This window comes from Microcaecilia unicolor, chromosome 2 (genome assembly GCF_901765095.1).
Source record: "Microcaecilia unicolor chromosome 2, aMicUni1.1, whole genome shotgun sequence".
NCBI lineage: Eukaryota > Metazoa > Chordata > Amphibia > Gymnophiona > Siphonopidae > Microcaecilia > Microcaecilia unicolor.
This window is the reverse complement of record NC_044032.1, coordinates 340,154,162-340,172,865: the sequence shown is the minus strand read 5'-3', so window position 1 is coordinate 340,172,865 and position 18,704 is coordinate 340,154,162. Positions and strand designations below refer to the sequence as shown.

The 18,704-nt window shown below is 43.6% G+C and overlaps 1 protein-coding gene across 4 annotated transcripts in view; it reads right to left on the bottom strand.

Annotated features, from left to right (window-relative positions):
- LOC115463681 (alpha-1,4-N-acetylglucosaminyltransferase-like) overlaps positions 1–18,704 on the bottom strand; it is a 120,632-nt gene that overhangs the window by 41,288 nt on the left and 60,640 nt on the right. For all 4 annotated transcript variants that reach the window (XM_030194399.1, XM_030194401.1, XM_030194400.1 and 1 more), the window contains one exon: positions 9,476–9,943. In XM_030194399.1, coding sequence (XP_030050259.1) covers positions 9,476–9,913 — 438 coding nt within the window. In that variant the 5' untranslated portion in view covers positions 9,914–9,943. The remainder of the gene's footprint in view (positions 1–9,475; positions 9,944–18,704) is intronic.

Here is an 18,704-nt window from a genome sequence, read left to right as displayed (position 1 = left end):
AGTTTGGTTCCAGTTTTTGGATAGCCTAGTTCATATTCCCACCTTTTTAATTTTCATAAATTAAACAACAACACTGACAGAGATGAATCCTGTGGCACTCCAGTATGCAGCAAATGGGCTTTAGAAATTTTATCCCTCACACGCACCTTGTGGCTACAGCCAGATAAAAAGGAAACAAACAAATTCAAAACAGCTCTCACAAGGCCACAACTACATAGACCAGTGGCATAGCCAGAAGTCAATTTTTGGGTGGGCCAACAGGTTGGATGGGTGGGCACTAGACAGTGGTGTGCTGGTAAATGTTTAACAACAGGGGAGAGGAGGGTTGCTGGACATGGTGGAAGAAGGGGAGAGGAGGGTTGCTGGATGGAGGGAAGGGGAGAGGAGGGTTGCTGGACATGGTGGAAGAAGGGGAGAGGAGGGTTGCTGGATATGGTGGAAGAAGGGGAGAGGAGGGTTGCTGGATGGAGGGAAGGGGAGAGGAGGGTTGCTGGACATGGTGGAAGAAGGGGAGAGGAGAGGGCAGGGGAGAGGAGGGTTGCTGGATGAAGGGAAGGGGAGAGGAGGGTTGCTGGACATGGTGGAAGAAGGGGAGAGGAGAGGGCAGGGGAGAGGAGGGTTGCTGGATGGAGGGAAGGGGAGAGGAGGGTTGCTGCACATGGTGGAAGAAGGGGAGAGGAGAGGGCAGGGGAGAGGAGGGTTGCTGGATGGAGGGAAGGGGAGAGGAGGGTTGCTGGACATGGTGGAAGAAGGGGAGAGGAGAGGGCAGGGGAGAGGAGGGTTGCTGGATGAAGGGAAGGGGAGAGGAGGGTTGCTGGACATGGTGGAAGAAGGGGAGAGGAGGGTTGCTGGATGGAGGGAAGGGGAGAGGAGGGTTGCTGGACATGGATGGAAGAGAGGGAAGGGAGAGAGAAGAAATGCTGGACATGGATGGAGGGGATGGAAGAATGAGGAAGGAGATGAGATGAGGGAAAAGGAAGAGAGGAGAAAAACTGCACATGGATGAAGAAAATAGGCAGAAGCTGGATCCACTAGACAGTCAAGTCTGCAGAGGACCCAGCTTTTACTTATGGATATAGAGCAAGAAATGAAGAAGAAAGGAGGAAAGTAAAAAAATAAATGGAAAGGAAGCCCTGGAAACGGAGTTAAGAGGACAGATAGCAGCAGAATCGGATACTGCAGCATGATCAGAAAAACAGTCACCAGACAACAAAGGTAGAAAAAAATCATTTTATTTTCATTATAGTGTTTGGAATATGTCCACTTTGAGAATCAGGTGCTCAACATTAAAAGTTTATATTTATTTACTTATTTATGGCATTTTATCCCACATTAAACATGAATTAAATTGGAACCTGGGATCATTTAATTTTTTTTTCCTGGAGACAGTAATGCATTGCCCCCCCCCCCCCCCCAGGCTCTCTCCCCGGCTATAGCCAGCTCTGCAATTTTGAGGGGAGGTGCACAGGTGGATGGGGGGGGGTGCAGAGGTGGACCGGGCAGAGAGCCTGTTGTTAAACATTTACCAGCACACCACTGTCTAGTGCCCACCCATCCAACCTGTTGGCCCACCCAAAAATTGACTTCTGGCTACGCCACTGCACACACATCTCATTCAAATACATTCAATTTCTCCCATACACATTGGTTTTTTCCATTAGCACCGAATTTTAACTTGCAGCCTTTAGGACCCTGGAGGAACTATGATGTTATCTCTTTCCCACCCCCTTTACAAACTAAGCACCTCAGGGTGGTTGCCCCATTCTTTTGGCTGTTTTGGATACTAGCACTAGCCAGCTGTAAGTATGATTGAAAGCACGTCCAGTGGTAGCTGGTAAGTTTTATTTGGATCTATAAGTTGTCAGTTTAATCTTTTAAACACCGTGGAGCCGATGGCTTATGGCTATGTAAAATGCCCAAGCAGGTCTATCTTACTAGCTTTATTTATGCCAGGAGATATGTATAGATTGTTATGGTTTTCAACTCACGGTGGCTTACACAGTTAATGGATTCTTTCACATATAATCCAAGGTTATAGGGTCCATCTGCCCGTTTCTTTAGTGCTGTCTAACTAACCCTGTTTAAATCTACTTCAGGACTTTTTAAGTTTACAGAGTATTCTCTGCACATGTTCCTGACGATAGAGGGTGGGGTTTAGGGAAACAACAGCTTTTTTCTATACTTGTACTCACTTCTCATAATAAATTGAGATTATTTCCCTTTATCATTTGATGGCCATTCAAATATACATTTTCCTGTTCCAAATTAGGCAATTCACTTACGATTTCTGCTTATACATTGTGAAGATACACCTTGGTAAGTCATTCTTTCTCTTGCATTTCAATACATGATGGTTTCTTAACACTCATGATACCATGACCATTATATTACTGGATGTCATTTAACTGACATTTTTGCTCATTAGGTTACAGATTACAACAGGTCACCATATCATATTATGTATAATCAGTGCTTTTTTTGTGCCGGTACGCGACGGTACGGCGTACCGGCACCTTTTTTCTGGGGCTCCCTGCTGTTTGCACCGATCCCTGCCTTGTAAAACTTATTTTTTCGCGAACCGGCAGACTGAACTAATACTACTACTATTTAGCATTTCTATAGCGCTACAAGGCGTACGCAGCGCTGCACAAACATAGAAGAAAGACAGACCCTGCTCAAAGAGCTTACAATCTAATAAAACCTCCCCCCCCCCCCCGTCATTCTGACAGAGAAAAAAAAATGTAACCCTCACCTCTGGCACTGTCACATATACACACACACACACAAAATAACTCTCTCACATACACAAGAAATAAAACAGTTGACAGGCTTGCCTCCTTCGATCGCATCAGCCGCTTCCTTTCCCTGCATTCTGAGCGCGTCCCGCCCTCCTCTGATGTCATTTCCTTTCCTCGAGGGCGGGACTGCTCAGAATGCAGGGAAAGGAAGCGGCCGACGCGATCGAAGGAGGCAAGTCTGTCAGCTGTTTGTTTTATTTTTTCAGTCTGCCGGTTCACGAAAAAATAAGTTTTACGAGGCAGGGATCGGTGCAAACAGCAGGGAGCGAGCAGGGGAGGGTGAGCAAGTGGGGCTGGGAGGTGTGTGGGCAAGTGGGGCTGGGGGGGTTGTGGGCAAGTGGAGCTGGGGGGGGTTGTGTGGCCAATTGGGGCTGGGGGGGGGTGTTGTGTGGCCAATTGGGGCTTGGGGGGGGTGTTGTGTGGCCAGTTGGGGCTGGGGGGGTGTGTGTGGCCAATTGGGGCTGGGGGGGGGGTGTGGGCAAGTGGGGCTGGGGGGTGTGTGTGTGGCTAGTTGGGGCTGGGGTGTGTGTGTGTGGGCAAGTGGGGCTGGGGGGTTGTGTGTGTGGGCAAGTAGGGCTGGGGGTGTGTGTGTGTGTGGGCAAGTGGGGCTGGGGGTGTGTGTGGGCAAGTAGGGCTGAGGGTGTGTGTGTGTGGGCAAGTGGGGCTGGGGGTGTGTGTGTGGGCAAGTAGGGCTGGGGGTATGTGTGTATGGGCAAGTGGGGCTTGGGGGCTGGGCAAATGGGGCTGGGGTTTGAATGATCTCGGGGGCAGGTGGAGGCTGGGGCGAGTCACTGGACATTGAAGGGAGGGGGAGGATAGGGGGCAAAAGAGAATCGCTGGACATGGAGGGGATGGGATAGTAGGGCAGGGGAGAGAGGAGAATGGAGAATTGCTGGACATGGATGGAAGGGGAAGGCAGGGAAGAGAGGATTGCTGGACTTGGAGAGGAGGGCAGGAGAGAGAGGAGAATCACTGGACATGGGAGGGGAGGGGAGAGGAGACATGCTGGACATGGATGGAGGGGAGGGAAGATAGGAAGGAGATGCACATGGATGGGATGGCAGGAGAGGAAGGAGAAATGCTGGAAATGGATAGAGAGCAGAGCAGGAGATAGAGGAGAATTGCTGGAAATGGATGGATGGAGGGGTTGGCGGGGAGAGAGGAGAAATGCTGGACATGGAAGAAGAAAGGAGGAAAGTAAAGAAATAAATGGAAAGGAAGCCCTGGAAACGGAGTTAAGAGAACAGATAGAGAGCAGCAGAATCAGACACTTGGACCAGTATGGATAGAAAACAGTCACCAGACAACAAAGGTAGAAAAAAATTATTTTATTTTCATTTTAGTGTTTGGAATTTGTCCAATTTGAGAATTTACATCTGTTGTCTTATTTTGCACTGGGTATACTGGAGCTGTAACATCTTACAGAAATGATTTATAATGAAAAAAAATCACAAGTTATTGTTTTTCTCCTATACTAGTATATTTTCAATGATGTCTGTTTACTACTACTACTACTTATCATTTCTATAGCGCTACTAGATGTACGCAGCGCTGTACACTTGAACATGAAGAGACAGTCCCTGCTCGACAGAGCTTACAATCTAATTAGGACAAAGAGTAGCAAGATTCCATGCAGAATCCCAAAGAATAGCAAGATTCCGGAATCCCATAGTAGCAAGATTCTCTGCAGAAAGAGTAGCAAGATTCTGGATTCCCAATAACTACTACTACTACTTATCATTTCTAAAGCGCTACTAGATGTACGCAGCGCTGTACACTTGAACATGAAGAGACGGTCCCTGCTCGACAGAGCTTACAATCTAATTAGGACAGACAAACAGGACAAACAAGAGAAAATAGAATGAGTTCTCTCCCCTAATTTTATCCCTTCTGTCATATCCTTAATTGATTATTTGCCACTGCAGCTGTTCCCAATGCTTCCAAACACTCCTAAAAACCTTCAATGGACCCTACCTGCCTTTTCAACTATCACCCATCTCTCTCCTCCCACTAAACCATCTTGTCCGCCTTCAATCTGCTCAAAATTCTCCTGCATGACTTATCTTCTACCAATATCGTTGCACTCACATAGTCCTTTCAGTGACTTCATTGGCTCCATACCTATTGCTGTATACAGTTCAAACTCTAATTACTGACCCTAGTGAAGACTGTGGTAGGTAAGTGGGGAAGAGGGGGGACTACAGCTATGATAGTCCCAGTTTGCCACTTCTTATAGACACTCAAAGACAGAGAGGAATAAGGAAGTGAGGGAGCAACGTTGTTTATATGCGCCATGGCTGATATAAGGGGTGTGGCTAATGTGGGTGTGGCTATCATAGGGGTGGAGCCATATGTGGTGACCCCGCCCATAATGAGTACTGGCACCTTTTTTTCTACAAAAAATGCACTGTGTATAATTGATTTGATGCTTTTGCACACAAAGTTTTTAATTCTGCTCCTCATTCATTTTATTCTGTATTTCATTTTAATATTATAACTCAACCATTTATTGCACTGTTTCATTTATTTCATTTTACTATATTTTATATTGTTTTTATAATCTAATCATTAATTATTTTATGGTATGAATGTTTATTTATGTGCGATCTGAATCCATAATTGCATTTATAACTGTATTTCTGTGTGTTTTTATGTTAGACCCCTGAGGCAGGCGCTTGTGCGCTGAAACACGGCCCGTGTCGGGTCTTTTTCACAATAAAAGGACGGCTATTATCTCTTTCTTGAAGGCCCAGTAGTGCTTTTTTGTCTGTGCTGTATATTTGTATGCTGTATTACCCTCTCTTTTGTTACTGCCAGTGCACGCCCAAAACACGCACCCACACTACCACAGGCCACTTTATACCATGACTTAGTGAAAGTACCCCTCTGTACGTAAATAATTAATTCCAATTAGTGTCAATAACTGCCTGTGATGTGGCAATTATCAGTGCCGATTGGCTTGTTAAGATAATTAAGTTGCACTTGCAAGTCATAATACAACCTGATTTGCACATGTACTGTAACTCCAGTTGCACTATATAGAATTCGGGGATATGTGTCTTTATTAAATACCCTCAAAATAGGCATCTACTTAAATTTCCACTATAGGCTAGTGGTTTTCAACCCAGTCCTAAGTGAGCACCTGGCCAGTTGGGTTTTCAGGATATCTACAATGAATATGCAGGAGAGAGACTTGCACAGCAAGAAGGCAGTGTATGCAAATCTATCTCATGCATATTCATGGTAGATATCCTGAAAACCTGATTCACCAGGTGGTCCCTGAGGATTGATTGAAAACCACTGATCTAGGTAACCTGTTATAAAGTTACCCTCATGATGTCAACCTGTTTGCAATATCTTCAGCAATACGTAGGACAGGAATATATCTATCAACCAACAATATTTCTCTCTCAGAATTTAATTGCACCTGATCCAAGCTAAATATTTAAGCTCTGCATCCACTGGGAAGGGAAATTTGCACCCTGGAAACATCAGAATTTGCCAACTAACCATTCAAAAGGTGCTGTAAATTAGGAGTTTAAAAGACAGGACTGGACTAAGGGTTCACTTGAGAAATGTTATAAGTTAAGAGCTATGGCAGGATTATGGATTGGGATAAAATTGGTATGGCAATTATAAGACTGTTATTAAACTCTGGAATTCGTTGCCAGAGAATGTGGTAAAAGCGGTTAGCTTAGCGGGGTTTAAAATAGGTCTGGACGGCTCCCTAAAGGAAAAGTCCATAGACCATTATTAAATTGACTTGGGGAAAATCCACTACTTATTTCTGGGATAAGCAGTATAAAACATATTGTACTTTTTTGGGATCTTGCCAGGTATTTGTGACCTGGATTGGCCATTGTTGGAAACAGGATGCTGTGCTTGATGGACCTTTGGTCTTTCCCAGTATGGCAATACTTATGTACTTATGTAGGAGAATGTAAGTTAATGTAGCCACCCTCCAAAGGTGGGGTGAACGAAGCTATAGAGAGAGATTTAAAGGAGGAAAGAATTGAGAAACAAGCAAAGTATTAATGCCTCAATATTCAAAAGCACTTATCTGGATAGTAGCTGTCACTAGTCGGATAAATGCCCTATGTGGCCCTGTCTGTGAATTAGCAATGGCCCTATATGGATAGTGTCACAGCACAGTGAGGGCAGAGCATGGGCATTGCATAAAACTCTATGGATAGTCGGCAAAATTCAGCCACTATCCAGATAGATATGCAGATAAAATTAAGGACAGTAAAAAAGCTGTGAGGGAGGCAATTGCCTCCGACCTTTACTGAATGCAAGAGCCTCAAAAGCTTAGAAAAACCACAAATCCACTCCTGGGGTAAAAATAAGTAAAACACCTTTATTGGTGGCTCTCCAAAAAAAACAAAACTTACAGTACAAAAGCAGGGTATAGAAAAAGAATAGAACAGGGTTCTCAAAACACAAAATACCATACCCAGTACTTCATTTGTATCCTTAGACTCTGGGGCAACTTCCTTGGTTACCTCTTTACTAAAACCCCTCTTCTGGGGCTCTGGTTCAGATTCCCCATCTTCTTTTTTTTTTTCTCAGAAATCCCAGGCTGGGTACCCCAACCTGCTATCAGTGAATTCTGTGAAGATACTCACATCTCACAGTTCAAGGCTCTGAACAAGCAGAAGAAAGGAGGTGTTGATGCCCCTGTATAAGTCATTGGTGAGGCCCCACCTGGAGTATTGTGTTCAGTTTTGGAGGCCGTACCTTGCGAAGGATGTAAAAAGAATTGAAGCGGTCCAAAGAAAAGCTACGAGAATGGTAAGGGATTTGCATTACGAGACGTATGAGGAGAGACTTGATAACCTGAACATGTATACTCTGTAAGAAAGGAGAAACAGGGGTGATATGATACAGACGTTCAAATATTTGAAAAGTATTAATCCGCAAACGAACCTTTTCCGGAGATGCGAAGGAGGTAGAACGAGAGGACATGAAATGAGATTGAAGGGGGGCAGACTCAAGAAAAATGTCAGGAAGTATTTTTTCACGGAGAGAGTAGTGGATGCTTGGAATGCCCTCCCGCGGGAGGTGGTGGAAATGAAAAGAGTAACAGAATTCAAGCACGCATGGGATAAACATAAAGGAATCCTGTTCAGAAGGAATAGATCCTAAGGAGCTTAGCCGAGATTAGGTGGCACAGCCGTTGGCGGGAGGCGGGGATAGTGCTGGGCAGACTTACACGGTCTGTGCCCTGAAAAGGACAGGTACAAATCAAGGTAAGGTATACACAAAAAGTAACACATATGAGTTTATCTTGTTGGGCAGACTGGATGGACCATGCAGGTCTTTTTCTGCTGTCATCTACTATGTTACTATGAATGCACATCAGATACTGTTAGTGTCAAGTGAAAGAATCCAAAAACTTGTGGCATAGGATATCTCAATGAGGGAGACAAAATTATAAGATTTACATTTTTCTGCACAAAATGCCCCCCCCCCCGACCCGCACACACACAATCACTCTTCTACCAAAAAATTAAAATCAGGAGTTCCTTGCAAACAAAAATCTCAAAAATTCTATTGTCTAGGTGTTGGGATGCACAAATATGACCAGTCTCTTGCACCTCACCACTGTAGGACAGATGAAATGAGCCTCTTCCATTCTACTCACTTTAATGAGAATGAACAACCCTATGGCAGCTGGTCCCTGGGTACTCCTAACCAAAATTCTTGGTACCCTGGCTGCTCCTGGACTGTCTTCTTGGCTGATTTTCCCAGAATAGACACCCCTGTGTTTCTCCTGCTTTCTGTCTCTTAGCAAAACATCTCCTTTGCTAATCTATTGTAGCTGGTTTAGGGGCAATAGTTCTCCCTGGCTAGATGATTTAGCTGACCATCGGGTGTGGCTGTTCCCATAAGTAGTACATAAGTATTGCCCTACTAGGACAGACCGAAGATCCCTCAAGCCCAGCATCCAGTTTCCAACAGTGGCCAATCCTAGAAATAAGCAGTGGCCTTTCCCCAAGTCTATTTTAATAATGGTCTATGGGCTTTTCCTTTAGGAAGCCATCCAAACCTTTTTTAAACCCCGCTAAGCTAACTGCTTTTACTATATTCTCTGGCAACAAATTCCAGAGTTTAATTACACATTGAGTGAAGAAAGCTTTTCTCGGCTTCGTTTTAAATTTACAACTTTGTAGCTTCATTGCGTGCCCCCTAGTCCTTGTATTTTTGGAAAGAGTAAACAAGTGATCATGTTCTACTCCACTCATTATTTTATAGACCTCCATGGATGCTTTCTGATTCCCCTGGGCTTCTGCCACACCTCTCCTTTCACATAGACTCCTGGCCCATGGAGGCTCCCTCTAAAGTAATGGAGGATACACCCTTACCCCTTGATGGGTAGGTTGCCCAGCCTCCATTACCTCATCACATCTAAAGTTAGATCAGGAACAGGGACACCTGAATCTTCATCATTTAGAACTATAGAGAGAATATTGTGGTGTCCTGCTACACTAACACTGCAGGGGACTATTTTTTTTAAACAAATTACAAGGAGACAAAATTAAAGAACTGGAATGGTAAGAAACTGAAACTAAGAAAAGTTACACTGAATGGAACAGTGCTATTATGAATAAATATATGCTTCACACTGATCTTCTATGTTAAGTTAAATATGACAAAAAAAAATAAAAAACAGTTACCTTTTGGTACCAAGGATTGAGAGGAGTGTCTTTAAAAACGTCTTCAAAGTATAAGGGAAGGATGTGGACATTTGCAAAAGAAGACAGCAGTGGAATGGCCTTGTAGAAGGAACTCTCGGTGATATTCATGTCTTTGGTCAGCCCTTTCATGAAGAAATAAACACTTCTGTTGGGGTACGTCTGAGCTGCTGATTCTACAGCACATACTGCAAAAGGGGAGGGCTCCAGTTTCTCTGTGGTCTCAGCGAAAAAGATTCCAGTACTAGATTTAATAATGTCTTCAGCTGTGAACTGCACAGATGTAATAATGTCTTCAGCTGTGAACTGCCTATTTAAGAATCTGTGCAATGTCCATAAAGAGTCCGTTTTCATCCAGTAGACAGCAGAACAAGCAAATATGAAAAAGAAAAGAAGTGGACACAGTATCATTGATTTCATGGTTGATTCTTGGAGTCAGTTCTGTGGGACCTGTTCAAATAATGAGATAAAAAGAAAGTGATCTAGCATTAGAAATTAAAAAAATGCCTATTAAAAGGTTGTTATATTCATACTTGCCTTTGAAAAAAACTGCCATTAATTGATATGGACAATTATGAGTATATAACTCTTGGGAAAGAATATTATTTATTATTTGTTTATTCCAATTCAGCAATGCACGGAAAACAACAGAGCAAAAAAAGATAAAATAAGTTACAATTCCATTCCAGAATATCCATTGTACCCCAACACAACACTCCTAATACAAATTTAAGAAAATACAAGAATAACAGTTAAGCAACCATATATATAGAGCCATGGTAAAAAGTGGCCTACGGTAGTATGGACGTGTGTTTTTGGTGCATTCTGGGCCACTTTTTACTGTGGCTGGGAAAAAAAATTTTTTTTTCAAAGGGGGCAGTAAATGGCCATGCATGGCTATTTACTGCATGAGCCCTTACTGCCGCCCATTGACCTAGCAGTAAGGACTCATGCGCAGTACTCATGCAGTGCACGCCAATGTGGCTGTACTGCCAATTACCACCGGGAATGTCCCCTTGGTAGAAAATTGAAAAATATTTTCTACCACGAGAAACAGCATGTGCCAACTTTGATGTTACCACCGGGTGGGCACGCTAACCAAACGGTAGTATCGATTTGGCATGCTACACATGCAATAGCCCTTTGTAAAAGGATCCCATAATGTGTAATGAAAAAAGATCCTTAAATTAATAAATCAGGGATTATTGGTAGTACAAATGATCATCAATCTTCAAGATAATGTGCAGCTACTCATACTCATTGAACCAGATCTACCCACAGCTTTCAGTAAACTGACCACCTGTCTAACAGCAGCTCAAGAAATGGCAAAAAAAAAACCCCAACAAACTCTGTTTGAACCTAAGTAAAACAGAGATTCTGTGGGTTCTCAACAAGAAGATAGGTACCTGACTTCAAAAAACCATTTAGGAAATATGAACTTCCCCTAAAATCTCAGGAATGCTGGTATGGTTTATGGTTTGTTTCATTTGATAGACCGCTTTTCCTTCAAACAATAACTAAAACCAATATTAAAAACAAGAAAAAAAGAATGCCATACCATGACAGGAAAGCATACTTAAAACAAAGGAGACAATGTAGAAATGAAGAGGAGGAGGGGTAAAATGGTAAACAAAAGGACAAGAGAAGGCAACTAGTAATGAGAGAAAGGAGACAAGAAACTTAGGGAAAGGACTTGCAGACACTAGTGAATCTCAGAGGATGCTGATTCACCTGGATGTAAATTTAAGGCTTTCTCAAACAGATAGGTTTTCAAGGAAGATCTAAATTTTGGAAAGAGGGTTCAGGTAATGAGGAAAGGAGTTCCATAATGCAGGTACAGTACAAAAGAAAGCCCTTGTGGTTTGATAGTGAACACGATGTACCGATGGAATATGAAGACGTAGATCATTAGCTGAATGGAGAGACCTGGAAGGTGAGTAAAGTTGAATTAACAAGGAATGGTAACAGGATATGTCAGTATGAATAGCTTTATGAGTTAGTGTGAGAATTTTAAACTGGACACAGAAAGGAATAGACAGCCAGCGCTGTTGTATTAGTAAAGAGGTGATACGATCAAATCTAGTAGCATTCAAGAGAATACAGATAGTGGTATTCTCTATAGTTTGAAGACAATGAATCAAATGTTGCAGAAAGCCAGACTATATTATGTTACAGTAATCTAATCACGACATCAAAAGTACTCTGAGAGGTAAAGTCAAGAAACGGATATTCAATCCTGAATTGCCAGAAAGAGATGAAATATGCTCTGGTCAGAGATGCAACATGTTGAATAAATGATAATTCCTAAACAAGAATAACACCAAGGTATCTGAAGTATGTCAAAAGAGTAATTGGATGATCACGGAATGTAAGACTACGTGACAATGGAGTGTGGTTGCCTGTAATCCAACATGCAATCATTTCGAGGGGTTAAAAATGAGCTGATTTTCCTTAAGCCAGGATGAAATGTTTATGTCTACGTTTATTCCAAAGCTTGATATACTGCCTTTACTTTTAAAAAGATCAAAGTGGTTTACATAAAATCAGTAAAAAAGACGGAAAGGAACTCCAGTTAGGTTAAAAACAGGAAAGAGCATAGTCAGTCAGTAATTGCCAGAAAATTAATTATTATAAACAAAATTATAAAAATCAAGAAAAGGAGTCAGAGAGAATGTGCTACCTGTAATACCACACAGTTTACAGAGTTCAGGAGCAGTCAATCTATAGGCAAGTGGAATCCAAGTTTTAAAAAATGACTTTTTAGTAGCGACAAACCTTGGCAGGGAAAGATCAGATCTGGAGATAGTGTTCTATTGTGGATTAAAACCTGGTTAAGAGATGGAAAACAGAGAATAGGGTTAAATGAAGAAGGGTAGATAGTGAGGCTCCCTAGGGGTTTGTGCTGGGACAGCTGCTTTTTAACATATTTATAAATGATCTAAACATGGGAGTAACTAGTGAGGTAATTAAATTTGCTGATGTCACAAAGTTGTAAATCGTAAGAGGATTGTGAAAAATTGCAAGAGGACTTTACGAGACTGAGAGACAGGGCATCCAAATGGTGGATGACGTTTAATGTGAACAAATGCAAAAAGTGATACATGTGGGAAAGAGGAACCTGAACTATAGCTAGGTCTTGCCAGGTACTTGTGACCTGGATTGGCCACTGTTAGAAACAGGATGCTGGGCTTGATGGACTTTCGGTCTGTCCAGTATGGCGATATTTACATACTTATACAAGGGTCCACATTAGGAGTCACTGACCAGGAAAGGGATCTAGGTGTCATCGTTGATAATATGTTGAAACCCTCTGCTCAGTGTGCAGCGGCGGCTAAGAAAGCAAATAGAATGTTAGGTATTATTAGGAAAGGAATGGAAAACAAAAATGAGGATGTCATAATGCCTTTGTATCACTCCATTGTGCAACAACACCTCAAATAATGTGCTCAATTTTTTTTATTACATTTGTACCCCGCTGGTCACCGCACCTCAAAAAAGATATAGTGGAATTAGAAATAATAAAGGGGATGGGACAGCTTCTGTACGAGGAAAGGCTAAAGCGGCTAGGGCTCGTCAGCTTGGAGAAAAGACGGCTGAGGGGAGGTATGATAGAGGTCTATAAAATAATGAGTGGAGTGGAATGGGTAGATGTGAATCGCTTGTTTACTCTTTCCAAAAATACTAGGACTAGGGGGCATTCGATGATGCTACAAAGTAGTAAACTTAAAGCAAATTGGAGATAATTTTTCTTCACTCAACATGTAATTAAAAGAGAATGTGGTAACGGCGGTTAGCTTAGCGGGGTTTAAAAAGGTTTGGATGGCTTCCTAAAGGAAAAGTCCATAGACCATTATTAAGATGGACTTGGGGAAAATCTACTGCTTATTTCTAGGATAAGCAGTATAAAATGTACTGTACTGTTTTGGGATCTTGCCAGGGACCTGTAACCTGGATTGGCCACTGTTGGAAACAGGATGCTGTGCTTGATGGACCTTTGGTCTGTCCCAGTATGGCAATACTTATGTACTTAAATTCAGATTTCAAAGAGTAGTATGGATTATCCATACTTTGCAGCTATTATGACTCTCCTAAATGCCTCGCCAGAAAAGTTGAGAAAGAAATCCATTCCAGAGATATGTAGAAAACTCTAAAGTGACCGCTCTATAGCAGCAACATCAGAAAGAGAAATCATGTTATAGCCAAAATCTAGGGTTGCCATAGACGGGGACCAAGATACAGAGGAGGCCACTAAAGATACACCAGAACCCTTAGAAAACTTGCCTGAGTGGAGTAAGGAGGAAAATCCTAGAAATTTCAAGAGAGCCCATATGGAAGAGAAGTCCTTTAGGGATGCCTGAGCTAAGGTGCTAGAGGTAAATGGGAAATCTGTAGACAGCCAAGACCCCTCTAAGGCAGGCCTCCTGCATTTTATAATGAAACCTGATATACCTTATAGGGTAGCCAAAGGAATCCTCGAAGGAGAAGAGGTAGAACAGTTATTAGCACCTTGTAAGAGAGTCCGTAAGAAATTACAGCTTCTCACAAATACAGAGCTACCTTAAGAGGCAGGGCATAGAGTGGGCAAGGGATGGCTCAGCAGGAGCAGAGCAGAGAGGGCATGATCAAGGCAGGATAAAAACCCTCAACACAAATCAGTCAGGGAGACACAGAGGAGAAGCCTTCTACCCTATGCCGTCAGCATGGACCAGTAAGCTGCTGCAGAAACTCTACTCATGTAGGCCCATTTTATCCTGAACCCTGCTGAACTATATTGTTGGAACTAAGGGCTAAGCCTGTGCCCAAATGTGCTGAATACTGAGATACAGCACTTAACTCTGGGGCTCTAGTTCAGAGGGTAATGCATGCTGTGGCCTTGCTAGAGAAGGCTTCAAGAGAGAGAGAAACATTATATATGTATACAGACTTGGGTTTTGTTTTTATTTGCCCTGGTCACCCATTCCTCTGCACATAAATAAATCAATTTTTATTTCACCTTCCAACCTTTGTGTGGCTGTGTTTTCAAGGCTCACAAGACCACCCTTGCCCACACAGTTACATATTATGGCAGTGGTGGGATTTCAGCATTTGCAGACAGAAGAAGCTAGAATGCTCAGTCTCCAGGGCTCTGGACCTTGCAACCAGTACAAAACAAATAATTTAGGCTAAAGGGATTAAATCTGCTCCCAGACAGGGACCTGAAGAAGTGTAGCAAGAGCCAGACAGATGCACTAGGTTGCAAGGAAAATATGGAGAAAATAATCCAAGCCCTAGTGGAGGGCCAGTAACAGCAGCAGCAATTTCTGCAAACACAGTAACAGCAGCAGTTCATGCCGGTGCACTTGGAACAACAGTGGCAGCAACAGGTTTTACAATAGTTGGTAGAGCTGCAACAGAATTCGCTGCCCAGACGTTCCCACTACAGAGACTAGCATCTCATGCAAATGCAAATGTACCTGTACCTATGTTTCCTAAAATGGCCCTGGAAGATGACCCAGATCACTTCCTAGTGAAATTTTAAAGGATTGCTTGCATGGATGGTTGGTCAGAGGCAACATGGACTACAGTTTAGACCTCAGATCATGAAGGATAACAATTCATTTAATGTGTGCCCAATTCCTTAATAAAATACCATCAGCACAATGCTGTTCTTAGATTTTATGCTTTATATAATTGTAGTTATAGTTGATTCAGAATGAAATCAATCGCTATTCTGGCCTATCCTAAAAGAGTATATTATAATTCATATACATATCCCAGTTCAAACACTTCCATAAACCTTCTAACCAACTTACAGTGTACTGTCTAGACATGCTGCGTAGTGACTATTCACAATATGTACTGTTAAACAGTGCACAGAACTTGCACATGGGCAGATAACTTTTATGAATCATTTATTCGAACTTCTCTGTAACCTTTCACATGCAATTTTCCCTACAATTCAAAACATAAATTTAAAATCTTTATCATGGTAGTTTTCTCTTCTTTGGGTAACTAGAGGTAAGCCTTTGCTTAAAATCATTAGATAGGCACATTTCACTTATGGAAAAGCAAAGTAGAATCTACTCTGGGAGATAGAAGCTTACAGAGAGAATCTTACATACAGAGAGAATCTTGCTCTGGGAGATAGAAGCTTGCTCTCCTGCTTAAGAAGGCATTCCCTTCTGCTGTAGAGGAGTGTGGTAGCCGTGTTAGTCCACTCTTAAGGTTATCAATAGAAATCAAACAAAATAAAACATGGAAAAGAAAATAAGATGATACCTTTTTTATTGGACATAACTTAATACATTTCTTGATTAGCTTTCGAAGGTTGCCCTTCTTCATCAGATCGGAAATAAGCAAATGTGCTAGCTGACAGTGTATATAAGTGAAAACATTCAAGCATTACTATGACAGTCTGATAGGGTGGGAGGATGGGGGTGGGTCGGAGGTATGCATGGGGACATCAAAGCATATCATTGATATTCTAACAGGATGGGTGTGGATAGGTGAGGGGTGGGGTGATCAACAGAGACATACAGCTTTATGGTTTATAATGGGCTAGGAACCCCAGGTCCTTGTTAAGTCCTTTCTGTTGGGTGTTAAAATATTCAATCATTCTGACTTCAAAGGTCTTATGTTCTTGTATGGTTTTAAAGTTACCTTTCAGTATTCTCACTGTGAAATCACTGGTACAGTGTCCTGGTTCTGTGAAGTGCTGTCCCACCGTGGTGGGGGCCCTACTGGCTGTATTGTTCATGTGATGTCTATGTAAATTGAATCTTGTCTTAAGCATCTGGCCTGTTTCTCCAATATGGCATCCTTCGTTACATTTTTTACACTGAATGATATATACCACATTGGAAGATGAGCAAGTGAAAGATTCCTTTATGTTGAATACTAGCCGTTAAGCCCGTAAAAACGGGCGGGTATTGGAATGTTTTTTTCCCCAAGGCCCCCCTCCCGTTGCAGCTGCAAAGCCCCCTGCCATCCTCCTTCCCTGCCAGCTCCAAGGCCCCCTCTGTCCCTCCCTCCCAGCTCCAAGGCTCCAGTCCTCCCCCCTTCCCAGCTGCAAGGCCCCCTGTCCTCCCTCCCTCCCAGTTCCAAGGCCCCAGGCCCTCCCCCCCAGCTCCCAAGGCCCCCTTCCCTCCCTCCCAGTTCCAAGGCCCCCTGCTCTCCCTCACAACTGTAAGGGGCCCCATTCCCTCACAACTGTAAGGGGCCCCCTGCCCTCCCTCCCAGCTCCAAGGCTCCAGTCCTCCCCCCTTCCCAGCTGCAAGGCCCCCTGCCTGCCCGCCCTCCCTCCCAGTTCCAAGGCCCCAGGCCCCCCAGCTCCCAAGGCCCCCTTCCTTCCCTCCCTCCCAGTTCCAAGGCCCCCCCTTCTTCCCAGCCAGATGGAAGGCCCCCTTCAGTCCAGCCCTCCCAGTTCCAAGGCCCCCCTCCTTCTGAGACCTCCCATGTCCCCTCCCCTCCCCCCCCCAAGGTAGCCGCTACCGCCCCCCCCCCCACGCCGGAGTCGCCACCACCCCCCCCCCCCTTCACCCGGCCCGGGCCCTCTCTTCGTTATTCAACTTACAGCAGCGCCGAAACAGCAGCAAGCAGCAGCTCCCGTTGGCCTTCCTTCACTGCCTGTGCCTCGCCCTCGTGTGACGTCACGTCGGCGAGGGCGGGGCACAGGCAGTGAAGGAAGGCCAATGGGAGCTGCTGCTTGCTGCTGTTTCGGCGCTGCTGTAAGTTGAATAACGAAGAGAGGGCCCGGGCCGGGTGAAGGGGGGGTGGTGGCGACTCCGGGGGGGGGGGCGGTAGTGGCTACCTTGGGGGGGGGGGGAGCGGTAGCGACGTCAGCGGTTCCCTTCAGCGCAGTTTCCCTCTCTGTCCCGCCCCCCTCCTCCCGTCATCACGTCTTGACGCGGGGGCGGGACAGAGAGGGAAGTCTCTACTGCGCATTTGCAGGTGAGTCGGTCACTTGCCATTTATAGGTTTGATCTTTCCTTTGTGGGTAACTGTGGGGTCCTGTGAAATATTTTGGCATAGTTTGCAACTGGATAAATTACAGGGACGTGTGCCCTTCTGTTCCTTTTCATTCTGTGATGGAAGTTTACTTCTGATTAGCTTGTGTTTTAAGTTGGGTGGTTGTCGGAAGGCCAGTACTGGTGGGGATGGGAATATCTCTTTCAGTAATTCATCCTCCTGGAGTATAGGTTGTAGGTCTCTTATGATTTTCCTCTGTTTTTCCAGCTCTGGATTGTATGTCACTACAAGGGGAATTCTGTCTGTGGATTTTTTCTCCTTGTACTGTAGCAGATTCTCCTTGGGTGTTTTGAGGGAGGAGGCAATATTCTTGGAGATTATTTTGGGGTTGTAGCCTGTTTGATTCAATTTACATAGACATCACATGAACAATACAGCCAGTAGGGCCCCCACCACGGTGGGACAGCACTTCACAGAACCAGGACACTGTACCAGTGATTTCACAGTGAGAATACTGAAAGGTAACTTTAAAACCATACAAGAACGTAAGACCTTTGAAGTCAGAATGATTGAATATTTTAACACCCAACAGAAAGGACAACAAGGACCTGGGGTTCCTAGCCCATTATAAACCATAAAGCTGTATGTCTCTGTTGATCACCCCACCCCTCACCTATCCACACCCATCCTGTTAGAATATCAATGATATGCTTTGATGTCCCCATGCATACCTCCGACCCACCCCCATCCTCCCACCCTATCAGACTGTCATAGTAATGCTTGAATGTTTTCACTTATATACACTGTCAGCTAGCACATTTGCTTATTTCCGATCTGACGAAGAAGGGCAACCTTCGAAAGCTAATCAAGAAATGTATTAAGTTATGTCCAATAAAAAAGGTATCATCTTATTTTCTTTTCCATGTTTTATTTTGTTTGATTTCTATTGATAACCTTCTGCTGTAGGAATCTGTTTCTCAGCACTATATTGCTTAGCCTTTATTGAATAATACTAATCAAACTTTGAACAAACAGCATACAGAGAGAATCTACTCTGGGAGATAGAAGCTTACAGAGAGAATCTTACATACCGGGGTGTGGGTATAAAAGAAAGACCCTTATTTAGAACTCGCTTTTCTATGTCGGTTAGTGACCTATTAGAGATATTGTAGATTGTTTCTCTAGTTTGGCCAGCAGATGGTGCATGTATATGTTTAAAGCTGTTACAGACGTTTCCTTCTTTAGTTAACACAGATAAGAGGTA